The sequence below is a fragment of the Balearica regulorum genome, chromosome 5 (genome assembly GCF_011004875.1).
Source record: "Balearica regulorum gibbericeps isolate bBalReg1 chromosome 5, bBalReg1.pri, whole genome shotgun sequence".
NCBI lineage: Eukaryota > Metazoa > Chordata > Aves > Gruiformes > Gruidae > Balearica > Balearica regulorum.
Genome location: NC_046188.1, coordinates 2923148 through 2940962, shown reverse-complemented (window position 1 = coordinate 2940962; position 17815 = coordinate 2923148). Strand labels below are relative to the sequence as shown.

The window sequence follows — 17815 nt, the reverse complement described above, 5'->3', positions numbered from 1 at the left end:
CTTGGCCGGGAGGCGGGAGACGTTGCGGGACGGGCTCTCCGAGCCCGTCCCGCAACGTCTCCCGCCTCCCGGCCCCTGTGACGACCCCCCCCCCGCCCCGAGGGATGGTCTGGAAATCTGCACGGTGATTGGTCAGCCGTAATTGGGGGGGGATGATGATTAGGTAAAGCGAGGGGGAGCTGGAGGGTCCGGAGATGAACGTAGGAAATATTGGAGGGTTGTAGGAGGGCTTGGTGCTAGATCGGGAAGAATAAGGTAAGGAAATGATCCTGCAAGATCAGTTGTAGGAAAATAGTTGTAGGTTTGCGAAAGTAATGTGGTAAAATCATTCCAGAATTGCAAGACTTAAGAAAACGATCCTGGATTTGCAAGAATCGCACGCCGTAAAATAATTATAGAATTGCAATAATAAGGTAAGAAAATTAGGCTAGATTTGCAAGAGTAGACAATAAAACGGTTCTAGATTTGTACGCAAAATCATTCTAGAATTGCAAGAATAAGGTAAGGAAATAATTCTAGGATTGCGAGAAGAGGAGAAAATCATCCTAGATTTGCAAGAATCATATACGATAAAATAGTTCTAGGTTTGCAAAAGCAGGATGTGAAATCGTTCCAGAATCGCAAGAATAAGAAAATGATCCTAGATTTGCAAGAAGAGAACATAAAATGGTTCTAGGTTTGCAAAAGTAGAACATAAAAATCATTCTAGAATTGCAAGAATAAGGAAATAATTCTAGGATTGCAAGAGTAAGAGAAAATTATCCTAGATTCGCAAGAATAGAAGACACAATAATTCTAGATTTGCAAGAGTAGTACGTAAAATCATTCCAGAATTGCAAGAATAGCAAGAAAATAATTCTAGGACTGCAAGAATAGGAGAAAATAAGTCTAGATTTAAAAGATCAAAATCATTCTAGGATTGCAAGAATAAGAAGTTCAGGCTAGGATTGCCAGACTAAGAGAAATTAATTCTAGAATTGCAAGAATGAATTTTATCTAGATTTGCAAGGATAATAGATAAGAAAATAATTCTAGAATTGCTAGAATAATACGTAATAAAATAATTCGCAACCAGGGCTAGCGGGGGATGTCCCTGCCCAGGGCTGGGGGGTTGGACCTAGATGGGCTTTGAGGTCCCTTCCCACCCAAACCAGTCCTGGTTCGATGAATTCTACAAGAATAATACATCATAATTCTAGAATTACAAGAACATAAGATGACAGTCTTCTAGAAGTAGGAGCATGAGATGACAATCACTCTAGAATTACAAGAATAATCCATAATAAAATAATTCTACAATTACAGTAACTGCAAGAATTATTCTTGGAATTCCGTACTTTGTGTCCCAGCCCCTCTCCTCGGTGGGCACAGGCCAGTTGCCGAATCCGGTGACAATTCTGTGCAGTACGTGATGCGTGCTCCCGCGGGTCAGACACCGTCACCCACGCCGGCCCTCGGGACCCGCCGGCGGCACAGAGCTCTACCCCCCGCAGCTCCGCTTTGTGATCGCCGAAATCGCGCCGGTTTTCCTTCACAAAACTTTCCAAACCTGTCAGCCGTCCCCGATTCACGGTGGCGCGGTACCGACACACGCAGGCTTGGGGGGTGTTTTATTTTTCAGTCTGGGTTAACGTCAATACTCGTTTCCATAATTTTAAGTATTTCTTGCCCCCAGAAGGCAGCCTGCGCTCCGCAGAGCCAGATTTAACGTCTCGCACAGCCGCGGGCAAAACTCCGGCAACTGACACACCGTCCAGGTGGGGTAACGGTTTCCCTGTCGCACCGGCAGCGCACGGAGAAACGCGTTAAAGCTCGCAAAGCGCTGGGATAACGCAAAGTGGCATCAGCGCAGCAGAATCGCGCCAATTAAAGAATGATCCAGTCTGCCGCCAGCCCAGCTTGCAGCAGCATTCGGGAGTATCAAATCGGGATCTGCCATCAAGGCTTCTTCCCCCAGGCGAGAGGGGGAGGTCCAGGTTTCAACTGCATTTAAAAGCGTCTCACATCAGACAGCGCCCTCCGATTCCGGGCAAGAGCCGTGGGTTGCTTTAATCTGATGAGACTAAGCCCCACACTACTCAGCTCTGAGGAAACATCAAATTTCTCAGGCGCAATGTTAACAGAAGGGACCGGAGCGATGCTTCAATGTTTAGGACACGTTTTTAACGACAGTTTCACAGCTTGACCTTTGCTGACCACAGCTGAGGTTTGCCTAATTCAGCAAGTTTCTTTTAATCACCTGGGCACAAACGATTTTCAAGATTTTTCTCTCTCAAGAGAGAGGCTGGGCTCTGCAATAGAGTCGGTTTGATTCAATCAGATCGTGTCGCTACAGACAGGAAACCCCACGCCAATGGCCCTACAGAGTTCCCCACAAGTACAACAGACGAGGTAGGATAGTTTCTTTTGAGAACAATTTTTGCCCGGTCACATGTTCTCTACAAAAAGCCCTGGGCGCAGCAGTTGGGTCACGCGTGCTCCCGCGCGTGCGATGTCGGACAACAGAACCGTGCCCGTCTTTTGCCGCCTGCGACGGTGTCCACACCTGCTAGTCTGCCGATTCCCCAGATGAGCCCGGCGCGAGCTGAAGGGGATCCAAGAGACGCCACAGCTGTCTTGCTGGCGGGCAGGGCAAGGCGCTGGAGAAGATGCTTCTGAACGGGGCGATTTCTGCTTTGGCTTCACCTCGTCTGAAGAACGGCGTTGGCTGTTGGCTCCTCTGCCACCTCCTGGCTGGCTGACGGCAGGCAGCGTCGGCTCGGCAGAGCACGGAGCGCTGCAGCAGCCGCCCCGGCCGCTCATCCCTCTGCAGCCGGCGAGACTCCAACCCCAGCTAACTCATCAGGCACCTCGCTGCCATCGGAGAACTTCGCCCTGCTGAGAGAAATGCTTTGCAGCACGGAGGGAGCTTGTTTGTGCCGACTGCAAGGCACTGAGAAAATGAAGTTGGCTGGAATGGATTCCTGAGGGAACTTGGGGATATTGAGCACCCCTCCAGCCCCTCTGCGTGGCTGCACAAGACTTCCCTTGTCTTCGTCTTTTGAGGGACGGTGGGAAAGCAGGGAGTTCAGAAAGCTCCTCTGCACATTTGACCTCCGTGGAGATGGCGAGATCACAGCGTGCTGGGTACGTCGCTGCGTTGCTAGAAGGTGCTCTGGTGCTACCGCAGCGATGGCTGGGGAAGGAGCCCTGCGCAACAGGGCTCCGGCACCCGACCACCCTCCTCAACGCTGCGTCAGCTGCTGTAGTTTCAGAGGATCGAGGGAAGCCAAGTTAGTTTTGAGGAGGACATTTGCTTCAGAGATAACGGCACCCCAGCGTACACACGGGGGATTAAAATAAACCCAGCAGTAGGTGCAGAGCTGACAGCAAACATTCCCATACAAAAAGCCCTTTCCTGCAGTTCACGGCCTCCTTTCACGCCCAGAGAGGCCGCCCTCCTCTTCACGCTGGCCTTTCCCCCCCCTGCTGCTCCCTTCTCCCAGCGCAGCGGGGCTCAGACAGGACTTCGCAGCCTACCCCTCCCGGCAGGCTGCTCCCCTCCTGCGCCACGCAGGTGCGGTTTCCTCCTCCGCCCAGCACAGCTGGCTCTCTGGGAGGCTCTCGGCCACTGCACGGACACCCACACATCTGCATCTAAAATTCCTGAGGACTCCCACAGGAGGCCAAATTTCTGTGTCTACTCCACTCCCCTGCTCTTAATCATGCACTCCACCTAAAAGGTATTTTTCCAAATGAGTAATCCTCAGGCTGCTGCAATCAGGACGAGATCTCTCTCCCTTTACAACCGCATTAGCATACGACTATTTAAAACCTCCCAGGGTCAGCTCTGCAGCGCTTTCTGAAGATCGGTGTGGAGGTAAACAGGCACGCTTGGCCGCCTCCTTCACCAGTTCTCTGTAGTTGAAGAGCAACATATAAGGAATGATTCATCCAAATCTTCCTATAGTTGCTTAAAAGTTACTGTTTCACAAATACCGTATGAAGAGAACACAGTCAAGTTATTCTGACATTTGCAGAAAGTTTTAATGACACTCAGTATTTCTAGAAGAAAGGCTCCTCTTCCTCAGGAAAATGTGTCCCTTGGCCTTGTCAGAGCAAAGCCCTTCAGTAGGTGTGCTTCAATATTTATTTCTGCTGTGAATGTCTCAGATTAGTGGAGAGTTTGATGATTTTTAAAATGCGGATAAAGGTTATGTTCACGTAGGAGACATTAAACGATACCTGCAAGCCCATACCTTCTTCCAAAACTGCTGCCCTTTCAGGCTGCTCCTCCCTCAGGCTGTGCATTGCGTTTAGTGGTCCCTTGAAGCCCAGCCTCGCTCAGTTCTGCACTCAGAAACTACAGATGTCTTGTTTTCCCATTGAAACTACATATAATTGCCACAGCGCTGTGTTTATCTATGACCTGAAGAGATGCAAGATGTGCAATTCACTCCTGGGCAGCCAATACCGCTGTAACACGCTCCCCTCAAGCCATCACATGTTCCAGGGCATGCGATGCCTAAAGACTTCCCAAGGGACTTTTGTTCCACGCTGTTTCAATGCCCCAGCCACGGACCAGCTCACAAGACATGAAATACTGGTGCATGGATACTCTCAAGTATTTCATATCGTCACCAGGAAAAAGGCCAGGAGCTAATTCCTAGAATAGACTGGATGAAAAACTCATCAGAGAAAATACAATTCACATGTACGTAGAAGGGTTTCAAAATTTAATAAGTTGACACCGTGAACGACTCAAGAATCTTTAAAATGTGAGAGTTAAGAAACAAAGTTTAGGTCACATATTTAAAAAAAAGACATTTCTTGTATAACAAAGAGAGAAAACAAAAAAACATTTGCTCTGGTAAAACACCAGCGATGCTGGTCCCCGTTTGAAGTGAGAATGCTATAACAGAACTTTTTAAAAAGAAGCACCTGGAATTACATGACCAGTTTAGAACTGCTCACACCGTAATTTCTTCTCACAGCAGCCTACCAAGTTGCTCTACAGTGGACAAGTAGGGAACCTGAGTCCAGTCCAGTGATAAAATCAACACAGTCATCTTCCATAGGCAGAGTTCAGGGCCTCAAGTGTAAGCAAGCACAGCAGTTTGATATAAGCTCACCTTCCCCCTCCTAGCAAGAAGAAACCACTTACTCCACGAAACAAAGAAAACTGTCATGATACTCCAAACAAGTCACAGTAATAGGAAAAAGAAAGCAAAAAAACATTCTAGGGAAGATTCATTCAAGCTAAGCATTGCTTTTTATTCCAACCAAAGAGAGATTCTAGCGATGGGGGAACAGTCAGGCCACCGGATCAGGCTGACCATGCCCCCTCACTGCAAGACTGATGTTTGCTATCCGCAGCAAACGCCCTACGACAGCACGTGTGGGTAACAAGCAGAAAACAATTTCAGGCTCCTCCGTCGCTGGACAGAACGTCAGGCAGAGCGTTTGCACCTGATACCGGTCACCCGTTGCTCTGCAGGTACCTATCCAGGAACTGGGAATAGCAGTCTAGAGAACAGAAGTAGCAGATGACGGGTGCTTCCGTACCTCCCATGTTATCCACGAGGACCACGGTGTGAGCTACGTGATGGAGGTTCATGGTCACCGTGATCTGAATGAAGCTGCTCAGACAGGCACTTCCGCACTGGCATGTTTTAGCCACTTCCAGATCTTCACAAAGGTGAGAAGGAAGGAGGTGACAACCATAAGGGATTCTGTTGAACAAGAGGAACAAGTGTGAATTCACTACAAAATTAACCGATGTCACTCAAATGCAGTGACATGCCATATGCACCAGTTGGAAGAAACGCTGTTCCGAGATCATAGACAAGGCAAATTGGAAATGTTGCCACTTGCGATATAGGACAGGTTAGGAATTAAATGTTGCTTTCCAAGAGTCACTAAAAATGTGCAACCGTGTTACCGACCCCTAAGGACCTGGACACCAGAAGACACTGCAACAAGAACCAGGGAGCTCACACAAATCATAACAGCCTGTATCACAACAATAGAGAATTAGAGAATTAAAAAGAAGATTAAGAATAATGAGACAACTGAGTACATATCTGCTCCTCCCTCACACTAGCCAGGAAGATCACCGTACTTCATCCTGGCCTGACGAAACACCCACAATTTACTCCTCACTCTCTAACATAAGGAAGTGGTAGTAGTGTAAAAACACGATATCCAGAGGAAATGGGAGATAAAATGAGGCTCTTTACAGTAGTACTACATTGCAGGCAATAAATTAAGGTTCTCTTAGTATACCCGCTCTTTTTGTCCATCGTGTCAATAACGACATCCAGAGACAGGAACAAGAATTGCTTCTTTTTAAATTTGCAGAGCAGCATTGTGTTTGGGGTACCAAATAAATAATTTCCCTGAAGTACTCTGTTAACTTCAAAGTGTGGGTATCACGTGCCCGGCTGTCACTCAAGACTCACAGAATAGGTCTCACTGACTCACATCCCGACTCCACCTACACATTCCCAATTCTTTCTACATACCATCATTCACACAGCTAAGACTCCTGTGGGGTTTTTTTCACCACCTCAATTTCAGGACATCCTTTTTTCCGGTCAGGAAAAGCATTATCGCAGCTCTGGTACTTGCCCAGCATGCTACTATGAAGATTGATTTCCAAATATTTGCTTTTGTGTCTTCCCTCCTCCTGATTTTTTCCTTTCTTAAGGTTTTTGCAGCCCGTCATCACTCCTGTTTCACATTCTTTGTTAATTCTCACCTCTGACAAATATCAGGCAGAATGTCTGTTGCCCGCCTGTTAGACTTTTTTTTTTTCTTTTCGATTTAAGATAACCAGGACTGCTCTGACCAATGCTGTCTCCTAATAATTACAGACCCGTGGGCAAGGGGACTGTTTCCATTGCCCCATGTCTCACCCAGATTCCTGGAGCAGAAAGCCTTTTTTTTGTTCTGTGTGATGCCTTTTTTTTTTTTTTTTTTTTTTTAAAGCCTGCTGCATGGGCGCCAGGGGCTGGGTGAATGACTAGGTACCCTTAGGTAGTCTGGTGATGTAACTGAGCACCAAAACCTGACCAGTGTTGAAGGCCGATATTCTCTAGAAAAAAAAACATGCCTTAATAATATAAAAATGACTGCAATTTATATAAAGTTGGGAAAGGAGACACGTGGAGTTTAATTACTCTAATAAAATCAGCAAGGTCAGAAGTGGATAAGATTTGAACCAGAACATTGGTTCATGGTTGCTCAGCTCATTTCCAGGGTGTGCCCTGCATGCCTGTGGACACCTTTAGCACAGACATCTGAGCAATTAACCCAGGTTTACGGGGCGCTCCCCACCCCCAAGGCAGGAATGGGCACAGAATGTGGATGAGGAACACTTCAGGTCTGTCTCTCACCCCCTTGCTGTGCCAGTGACTCTTTTCAAAAATCTTCCTGCTCCCTTTCCACCCAGCAAAGGGTGGGAGTAGCAGCAACTGGTACTGAAAGGATCCCGGGCAGTGGCATGCAGGCAGAGCTATCCAAGTGGCATGGGAGAAGAGCAGAAAACTGATAATAAACAGCAGCCTGGCAAGGATGATGTTTACTCTGTGAAATAATCACTTTAAAATTACCTCAGAACTGGGCTTCACTGCGTAAGACAGACCATCCTCACTCCAACACCAAAGGGAATTAAGAGCTCAAGGAAAAACTAAGGTAGGGAGAAGCCTAACACCAACTCCAGCATGACATTCGCCCTCTGAGGAGCCACCTGGCAGTGCCTTCCTAGCATTACTCACCTTGGGTAAGGTCCCATCTAAAGCAGAGGCTGACCAATCCACGTCTGTGACTAGGAGCTGTATGGTAGAAGGTAACCTTTTGCCAACACACCATTCTCACACGGGAAGAGATAGGGACAGGCTGATGGGGTTTACACACGGTTTTAGTGTGCTTTAATGTGAGCACAAGATGAAGGGCAACCATGTTTGAAAGCAATTTCCGAGCTAGAGATTTCCAACACAAAATATGATCTGTGCCACAAAATCCACTGTCATGTAAGCTCCTCAACACAGGCTGCCAGTAGCGGTTCAGGGTTTGCAGAACTGACTCTCTTTTCCCGTGGCTGGGCAAGAATATTCTGTTAAGGTGTCCCCATTTTGAGGATAAAAACATTTCAGTCTATAGCTTTCTCTAAATACTTCCAAGTCACCAATTTACTGTGTTATCCTGTATAACAAAGGGATGATTTTACAAGTGGAATTCAAAGCAACTTTAAACTTCGGATTTTTAATAAGTGAAAAGCAGTAGCCACTGACAGGAAAAAAAAAAACAAGTCGGGAAAGTTTAGACTTGACAGATTTGAAACAGAGTAGGTGCACGTGTACCTGTCGTGCTACTCTTACCTGTAATTTACGGTTGCTCTTGCAGCACACTCTAATAAAGTCAATGGTATTTTCAGTTGAATGTTGGGAACAAGTGGATTAGGCTGTTCAAAAGGATTTCCAAAGAGGTCCAAATTCTCAAGACAGAGTTTCCTAAAATCACTGGGCAAGAAAGGAAGTTTGTTTCGAGCTGCTGACAGAAAGCGTAGATGATGTAACTGGCCAATCTTGAATGGCAACCTAATCAACTCATTGTCGTCAAGCTTTAAATTAACAAGTTCTTGCAGCTGGCAAAACTGAATTGGAAGTGCTTTAATTTTGTTTTGGCTGAGGTCCAAGAACTGAAGAGATTTCTGCAGGGTGGAGTTGCACAGAGCCCCACTGAAGGACTCCAGGTGATTGTCGTGCAAATTAAGCTCCTGAAGACAGATGAGGTCACCAATAGTAGCTGGCAGCTGCTTAATATGATTATGACTTAGGTCTAGTTTTCGGAGTTTCTTCAAACAAAGCACACGCATGTCGATCCGAGCAAGTTTGCAGTACGAGGTTTGGAGATGTTCGAGGGAGTAAGGAAAGTTTTTGGTGAGAGGATAGTCCCTTCTCGAAGTTATGATCATTTTTGTCTTGGGTTTTTCAACTTCCGAGGTCTTTGCCGGTACCAAAGCTGAGAGCGGGAGAGCTCCTATGTCAGTCCCTTGGTGAGCCAGTCTCACAGCTGAAAGGAAATTCTTTAAATTGCTGGCATTTGCCTACAGGGAGACACAAATGTGGAATTAAAAGTTCATTATTCTTGTGCTCATTTGTACTAACACTTTCTGAACTATTTTGTACACGTACCAGGAGATACTAACTCAGCAGGGCAATGAAATGGAAAAGGGAAAAAACTCGGTGACATGCTGTTTACAGTATTTAAGAACAAATGGCATACAGTTTGAATGGTAAGTTACGACCTCTCTGAACAATCTAGATCAAACAAACTGTGCTGCATTACTCAGAAAAGGAACAAAGCATGGAATTCACAGCTGAAAATAAAGTACAGAAAAAAAGCCTGATGCACTGTGATCTTCCTAACCTGCAACCTGATAAAAGGACAGCTTATAAAAAACACACACAGGGAAATCCGAGATCTAAAACTTGAGGCAATCATTTCTGAAAGCTGCGAGGAAGGAAAAGGATGGAAGATGAGGTTAAATTTGACATAAAGGAGGGTACAAAGCTTCAAGGCAGGTTAAATAAGTGCTTCTGGTCACACACGCTGCTCTTTTTGGTTGTGCCAGCATCAAACAAGAGGATAATTATTTGCGGTCCTTCTGCAAAGAGCTGACCAATTCTGCTTTAGGTGGGCTATAATATAATGGCAGTAAGGACAGAGAGTCAAATTAATGGAGTATCAGATGACCTATATTATAAATAAAGGTCCAGAAAGCTGCAATACATTTGTTGTACTGATATAATTAACTTTTATGAATAGGAGGGTGACCAAATATTTCTCTTCTAAATTTTCCAGCAAGTCTCCACTCAAGCTGAAGTGCAGCTGACAGACATTAAGCTATAAAGGAACTTCTAAAATAAAAAGCATGATGCATCCATACAAGTCAGAGTCATCTGTCATTGCAGGAAAGAACAAACTTGGAGTTTTGGCACGGCTCAGAGTCAAGAGGTTTACACTCTGTTCCCAGCTGTAACTTGCCCAAGCCTAGTGACACCCATTTCTGCACCTGAAAGACAATTTTGCTAATAAATGTATTTGTTTATATCAAGTTGTAGAGCATCCAGAACTAGCTTACAAAATATGCTATAAGCACCTAGGACAACAGAGCAACGATCCTGGAAACTTCTGGATGCTGATGTGATATAAAGATAATAAAGGTCAAACGTACTTGACTGCATTGCTAATCTAATGACTGGTCTTAATCATCCCATGCACATCTACTCTCTTAACTCCTGCTGTGATATCCTCCAGAGATGAGGAAAAACCTTTGTTATCCAAGACCACCAGTGTTCATTATCTCAGCCAATCTAACTAAAAGATTTAGCTGTGGGGCTCCTAACTACAGATTCGTCACATTTCCAAGGGTAATAAGTAGCTAACTAAATTTGGAAGTAAGGAGGCAAAGCCCTCCAGATCTGTAAAGACCAAGTAAAAAAATAACTGTACATTAGAATTGAATTACAGCCAGTATTTCTTTGATCTCAAAGCACGAGACACAACAGATACCCATTTCTTGCAGCCAAAAGCTCTATCTAGGATGTTGAGAATAAGTTTACGTTGTTCACGTGACTTGAAAATAAGAGTACTTTGTATTCTGAATCCTTGAGACAGATTTCCTCCACAACACCTTCATAAAGGTAATGTAGTATCTGTAAACCCGTTGTTGAGAAACCTTGAATACATTGAGAAAAATACTAAGACACATCTAAGAAAATAAGCAAAGAGTTAGCAAAGAATTAGTTGGAAGTGCTCAGGATGCAATTTTCTGCCACAAGCCTGAAGTCTCAACCGCAGAAAAGATGTTGGGAAAAGAGGTTAATCTGCGTTGATGCCTTACAAGTCTCTTGTTTCAGAGCTAAATGAATGATGACAAGGCAATCGGAGATTACACGGATTTCAGACCTTGCGTGCAACGCAGCAGGCACAGGCTTGCTGAAGGAAAAAAAAAACCAACAAAACAAACCCACAGTGACTTTGTTATTTTTGCTCCAGGGTTGAATGCTCCAGACCCAATGTTTCTCAACTCAATTTCTGATGTGGCTAAATGCAGCAAATTGTACCGCCTAGCAGAGTACAAAGAGTGGGGTTTTGCATGGTAGCTGCACGCAATCGGTATAGTCATACCTGGAAATCTCTTTTCTACAAAGTGTCTGTCTGTCTTTGAGAGTTAAGAAGCCTTTCTGTAATGAAATTATGAAAGACTAGCAGAAACACTACAGAAAAGTTATCAATCATCTTAAACCGGGTTTCTGGATTTGGAGCATTTCAGAGGAATACATAGTATCACTGGCTTTGGAAGAATTTAGCAGATTTGGCCCTGCAGCTTGACAGTATGAGGGCAAGCCTTATGCTTAAAACAGGGAGCGAGGATCTAGCCTCCTTGGAGCAACTCTGGCCATTACTCTACCTCCTGTTTCGTTAGATTTGGTTGAGACTTTCTTTTCAGTCTAACAACATTGTGGAACTATCTTCTCATACAGAAAACAAGATATGTAGTTCTTAACTAAATTACTACCCACACTGAAAGAATGTCTGTTGCACAGTTTCCTTACAGGCTCTGTAAGCGGTCTAAATCAGATCTTGTAGCACTAAGACACAGACCTTTTGCTCTCTGATTTTATACTACTAGTAGGTCCCGTCACAACAGGCCTGCTTTTGTACCTTTGTTCCAAGATAAAACTTTCTGACTTTTCACGCTTCAGCAGAAATACTTGGAGTAAAGGATGTAGAACAATAAGTTATTCTGGATCTAACACAAGATACACAAGTTTTCTTTTTTGCAAGATACAGAGCACATTTGCTGCTGACAAGAAAAACGTCATTTAATTGGATTTGGACATACATTGATTCTTTTCCATTTAACCCTGTAAGGCAAACTGCTCCCTTCATCAAATTAAGCCTGCTTTCCTTACCACCATAGCCTTCACTCTTGCACAAACAAGGTATTTCCAGATCACCACAGTCCTGCGCCACATTCTGCAAACTCTTGGGCTGCTACAACCGTATTCAGGTTTATATTCAGTTATTGGTTTTATTCACAGTAAGTGCTTTTTCTTTCTTGCTGTGTCATATTTGTTTTCTTTTCAGCAAGTCACTGTCCCGAGCACAGATTCATTCACCTTGTTTCTCAAGTAGACCTTGCAGCCTGCCCCGAGCTGCACTCCACTCAGGCAAAACTGTTCTCAGCGCCTGTTGCAGCTGCAGTTTAAACACACCCTCTGCGTTTCTCCTTAGGCCCTTTGAGAAAGCATTCTGCGTGCGAAGGAGTAAGCTTCACCACTCATGATTACAGCTGCTCGGACTGACATCACTGAAATTATTAAAGGATCTCCTTCAGGCCAAAGAATCACAGTTGCAACAGAAAGTTAAAGTGATTTCCCAAACAAACAAAAATAATCAATGCTATTTGCCTTTATTTACACATTCTAAATCTAAGGTTTTATCAAAGCTGTCTTGCTTTCCTCTTCTACAAGGCTACTAAAGATTAGTGGAATGGGCAGAGAAAAAACCCCAACATAAACACTGAATGGTGGTGTGTGATTTTTTGGGTGAATTTAGCATTATTAAATAGCTTCCAAATATCCTATGAATTGCACATGAATACATTGCTGAGTCCAATGCTAAGCGTTAAGGCGAGATGGTGCCTGTATCGCTGATCCATCCGTGCGTCTCCAGCTTGAAAACCACAGCGGGCACACTGCTTGTCCACTAAGACAAGCGTATTCTCCAGTTTTTTTCATTAGAAAGACTATAACCAATAACCGTTTCATAGAATTTACAGCCAAAGCGCAATATATTGCATCAGAGAGATGAAAAAAGCTGCTTCTCTCTAAACAAATGACGAAGAACACCATGAAAAATGGGCTTTTCCGCTCCTGCTGTTTCTGCGGAGGGAGCAGAAGGGACAAGCAGAACACAGCCCAGCAAAGAAGCTGGGGACCCCCCGGGGCCCGTCCAGCACGGTCGCGGAGCAGACCCCGGCCAGCCGCCTCCACACGCCGCTCGGTTTCGAGCACGGGCACGGCACCGATTCCTCGTCCGCCTCCCGGGCCGCCCAGCCGCGGCCCCCGCACCCACCTTGCTGAGGCAGACGTCCACGGCGGGCTCCCGGAGGCGGACGGTGGCCTTGCCCTCCTCCACGAACCGGGTGAAGAACCGCTCGATGTTCTCTTGCACCTACGGGGCACAGAGGGCACTCAGCAGCCGCGGCGGGACGAGGGGACCCGCCCCGGTCCGGTCTCCCTCCCCCCCGCGCCACCGTCCCCACCTTGTAGCGAGAACCGACCCGGTCCCGCGCCGTGCACACCATGAGGTAAACGCCGCCGCCCCGCGCCCGACCGGGCGGGCGGCCGAGCGAGAGGAGCGCCCTGGTACCGCGGCCGCGGCCCCGCAGCCCGCAGGTGGGCAGGAGCCGGCTGACCACCTCCACCTCACACTGCAGCCGCATCGCCACCTGCCCCGCCGCCGACCAACGGCCCGCTCAGGGGGCGGGCGGCGCCGGGGGCCTCCCGCGCTCTCCGCGCACAAGCGCCCGCCGCAATGCCTGGCTCCACTGACACCCGCCGGCCGCCCGCCGGCCGCCGCCGGCCAGGGGGCACGGATTCGCCCGGCGAAAGGGCTGGCAAGGCGGGAAAGGGAGAGCGGCGGTACCGGCAGCCGCGGGCAGCCCGAGCCAGGGGCCCTCAGCGCGGGGCTCTGCGCCGGCGCCCTCTGGAGGAGGCGGCCGACTCGGCTCGGCGGGAAGGGTCGAGGACGGCGGCGGGTGTGAGGGGACCCGGGGGAGCCGAGGGCATGGTGGGCGTGAGGGGACACGGGGGAGCGTCCCTGTGGGTACGCTGATCCCTGAAGCCCCCCGGCTCGGTGGCCAGGGTTGACACCAGGTGCGGCGCACTGCCCGTGCTGGCAGCAGCCAGGTGCCCAGGCCAGGGTGTGAGGGACAGCAGGGCAGGCGGGTTGCCCGGCCTCAGAGGCAGGACGTGGCAGTTCACCAGGAGAGGCGGCTCTGTGCCACAGGCCTAGCACCACTGACAAATCTTTTGGGCAATTTCTGCAATTGTGGTATGCCACAGAGAAACACAAGTTTTACCAGAAATCCTCCTGCGTGTTCATTTGCAAAGGTACCAGCACTCCCTCTGAAGTTCTGACGGCAGAAACGACTGCTAGTGACAGAGCATCACCTCGGTGGTGGGCTCTTGTCCCCCGCGTGGCAGGGCTGGGTTGGCCAAAGGGTGGGTTTGCTGCTAGAAGAGGCTCTGTAACACCTCCAGAAATGACAGTTGTGGGCATTCAGAAAATGAGCTTGGTTAAAAAGCTGTGTTTGCCCACCATGACACACAGTTGCCATTTGGTTGATTTAGATGCCGGTGCCACCCTTTGTCCTCCACCTACTCTGGAGGTAGCGGTGGCTCAGACTCGCTAAATGACAGGAGAATGCAGGGCCTTGTGGAAAATTTATTACCACAATAACAGGCAGAAATTCAATAAAGTGAAACATTTGAAACATTTCAGAATTCAGGTTGTACGAGTGGATTGGTGGAGATAGGGCAGGTTGGGATAGGGAAATTTCAGCATCTGGGAAGAGTTGCTGTAAAGAAATTGGAATAATACCCCTGGATTTAACGGAACTCCTGGCTTGAAGGCGCAGGCTAGGCGGGAGCCAGCCCCGCGCACAGCCTGGGCTGTTCAGGAGGGGACGCAGCCATGGCTGCCTCACTGCCGGGTCAGGGCTTTCACTGCATTCACCAGAATTAGGAGAAAAAAAAAGGTGAATCCTTCCACTACCGGATTCCCACATTGATTTTTTTCTTATTATTTTTTAAGACAAGGACTTATACTGGAAAACTTACTCTGTAATCTAATTTTTAAAGACAATTCTTTGTTCTGGGATCGGAGCATGCGCACACGACACGGATACCGGCGACAACCAGCAGGGGGCGGTGCGGCGCGCTGTGCCCGTGTTTCCGTGGTGGTCCAGCAGGAGGCGGTATGGTGGTTGGGGGGGGGGGTGTGTGTGTGTGAGCGTGCGTCGGGGCGCGCTTCCGTGGTGGTCCAGCAGGAGGCGGTATGGTGGTTGGATGTGTGTGTGAGGGAGCGTGCGTCGGGGCGCGTTTCCGTGGTGGTCCAGCAGGAGGCGGTATGGTGGTTGGGGGGGTGGGTCTGTGTGAACGTGCGGCGCGTTTCCGTGGTGGTCCAGCAGGAGGCGGTATGGTGTTTGGGGGGGTGTGTGGGGGGGTGTGTGTGAGCGTGCGTCGGGGCGCGCTTCCGTGGTGGTCCAGCAGGGGGCGGTATGGTGTTTGGGGGTGTGTGCGCGCGTCGGGGCGCGTTTCCGTGGTGGTCCAGCAGGAGGCGGTATGGTGTTTGGGGGGGGTGTGTGTGTGTGTGGTGTGTGTGAGCGTGCGTCGGGGCGCGTTTCGGTGGTGGTCCAGCAGGAGGCGGTATGGTGTTTGGGGGTGCGTGTGCGTCGGTGCGGCAAAAGGGCGGGCGCGGGGGTGAAAAGGAACCCGCGTCTCTCTGTGTTGCCCAGGCTACGCTGCAGTGGCTATTCACAGGCGCGATCCCGCTACTGACCGGCACGGGAGCTTTGACCTGCTCCGTCTCCGACCTGGGCCGGTTCACCCCTCCTTAGTCAACCTGGTGTGCCCCGGCTCCCCGGGGCTCACCATATTGATGCCGACCTTAGCGCGGACGCCCGCTCGGCATAGCGCACTGCAGCCCAGAACTCCTGGGCTCAAGCGATCCGGCGGGCTCGGCCTCCCGAGTAGCTGGGACTACAGGCGCGCGCCACCACGCCCGGCGCTGGGCTCCTCGCGCTGCCGCCTCTAATGCCGCCACAGCGCTGACGTCACGCCTCGGACGGGCGGGGGAGCGGGGCCGCTCTGCGCAGGCGCCGCCCTCACCCTCCCGGCTCCCTGACCGCGCCTGCGCCCTGCCCGGGTGGGTGCCGCGGTGCAGGCCGGGATGCGGGGCAGGGTTGAATAGCGCATGCGCGGGCCGCCATCTTCCTCTCGTAGCCAGGCACGCAGCAGGCAGTATGGGGCACCAGCAGCTCTACTGGAGCCACCCCAGGAAGTTTGGCCAGGGCTCCCGGTCCTGGTCAGTCCGCGTCCCGGGGGTCGTCCGGGTTGCCGTTGGGTCCCCTGGGCCGCGGCAGCCGTCTTACTGTAGGTCTCCTTCCCCCCTACCCTCCGCCGCCATTACCCGCCCTGACCGGCCTTGCTCTCTTCTTCCCTCACAGCCGCGTGTGCTCCAACCGCCACGGCCTCATCCGCAAGTACGGCCTGAACATGTGCCGGCAGTGCTTCCGCCAGTACGCCAAGGACATCGGCTTTATCAAGGTAAGCGCCTGCTCCGGGGCTGTGCGGGAGGGCAGGGTGTGCTGTTTCCCGCTGACACCTCTCGCCTTTCTTCCTCTCCTGCAGTTGGACTGAGCGCCGAGAGGATGAGGCTGTCGCCAGAAGTTCCGGGTCTTCCCTGGGTTTTACCGGCACATCTCCAGCATCTCAGCACAGTCTTACTTAATAAATAGTTTCCCTACCCGACTGACGTGTGTATTTGCCTTTTGTAATGGTTCTAACGGCAACGGGGCTCCCAGAGGTCCTCCCGGATGGGTGGGTGCTGCCCAGGGGACAGGCCTAAATGAGCCTGGCCTGGTGTCCTCAGCTTCCCCACGCAAAACCAGGTGGTCTCAAGAGTGGCAATGGGTGTATGATGCCACTGAGCCTTCAGGTTTGCAAGCAGAGCAGTGGAATGGTGTCTGTTAAATGACCAGTGGGTAAAGGGCCAGGCAATCTGCCGCAGTGCAGCTGCCGGTAACACCAGGCTTGTTTGAGTGCAGTACCTGCAAACTCTGCTCCTTCTGATGTAGAACATTGTAATTGTTACAACATGGTGGTGCAGAGCTGTACTTCAGGCTTTGTGCCTGAGTTTTCCTCACTTGTCCGGAGGTCTCGTGCTTCAGGGTGTGGGAAGCTGTGGGGAAAGGTGCAACTGATCCTGAAAAAAGGTAACGGTGTCCTGAGCCTTTGGGCAGGGCAGAGGTGTGGGGCGGCCTGAGCAAAGGAAGGGAGTTGATGGGGTTGGGGTCACACCCCCCTTTGCTTCATCTGAGGATTTCAGTGGCTTCCAGGTGTGGTGTGACAGGACTGAAGAGTCAGGCAAAGAAATGCTTGCCAAGTATGCTGAAGGCATGGAGGTGGTGGTGTCCGAAAAGCGGATTCGCTGCCCGGTGTGCAGTAAGTGAATTCTCACACAGGAGAGATACTGCTTTTTGTTCAGGCCTGGGTGCTTGGTGGATTTCCACAAATCAAGCACACCTAATGCCGGTTCTCTTGTCATATTTATACACAAAAGTTACAAATTGGTATGCTCCCAATTACAAGGATTGGTTCATATTTCTTCACCTAGTATGCAAACTAGAACACATGCTCAGTTCTTTTCTCTGCCTTTATTTTTTTGAGTAGGTGGTATAATTTGGGTAGGGGGCTCATGGGTTGGTGGTCGTGGGGACCCTGGCCCAAATTACCTCTTATGGACCCTGTCCTGGTGTCTGTGGTGGCAGGGATGTAACAATCCGGCATGAGCTCAGCGCTGAGCTGCCAGAAACAAGTGTGCATTCATGACATTGTAGGTTCAATGTCCGCCTTCCCATGAGGAACCTCTGGAGACGCGCAGCTGCTGCTTGGGGGGGGTAGAGGCGCGTTCACAGCGAAAGCTGAAGGGCTGTGGGGAGGACGCTGCAGGTTGGCAGCACCAGCACAGAGCTCAG

At 49.4% G+C, this 17815-nt stretch overlaps 2 protein-coding genes across 2 annotated transcripts; one reads left to right on the top strand and one right to left on the bottom strand.

Annotated features, from left to right (window-relative positions):
- Window positions 1-4698: 4698 nt before the first annotated feature.
- On the bottom strand, window positions 4699-13636 carry LRR1 (leucine rich repeat protein 1). Its single transcript, XM_075753136.1, has 4 exons — window positions 13319-13636; window positions 13129-13227; window positions 8361-9088; window positions 4699-5711 (listed from the first exon to the last, which is right to left on the bottom strand). Exons 1-4 carry the CDS (start codon window positions 13496-13498, stop codon window positions 5459-5461), a joined length of 1260 nt encoding a protein of 419 aa, XP_075609251.1. The 5' UTR covers window positions 13499-13636; the 3' UTR covers window positions 4699-5458.
- Window positions 13637-15982: 2346 nt separating this feature from the next.
- On the top strand, window positions 15983-16589 carry RPS29 (ribosomal protein S29). The gene is made up of 3 exons (XM_010311513.2): window positions 15983-16143; window positions 16286-16385; window positions 16470-16589. The coding sequence occupies exons 1-3, from the start codon at window positions 16082-16084 to the stop codon at window positions 16476-16478; spliced, it is 171 nt and encodes a 56-aa protein (XP_010309815.1). The 5' UTR covers window positions 15983-16081; the 3' UTR covers window positions 16479-16589.
- The last annotated feature ends 1226 nt before the right edge of the window (window positions 16590-17815 follow it).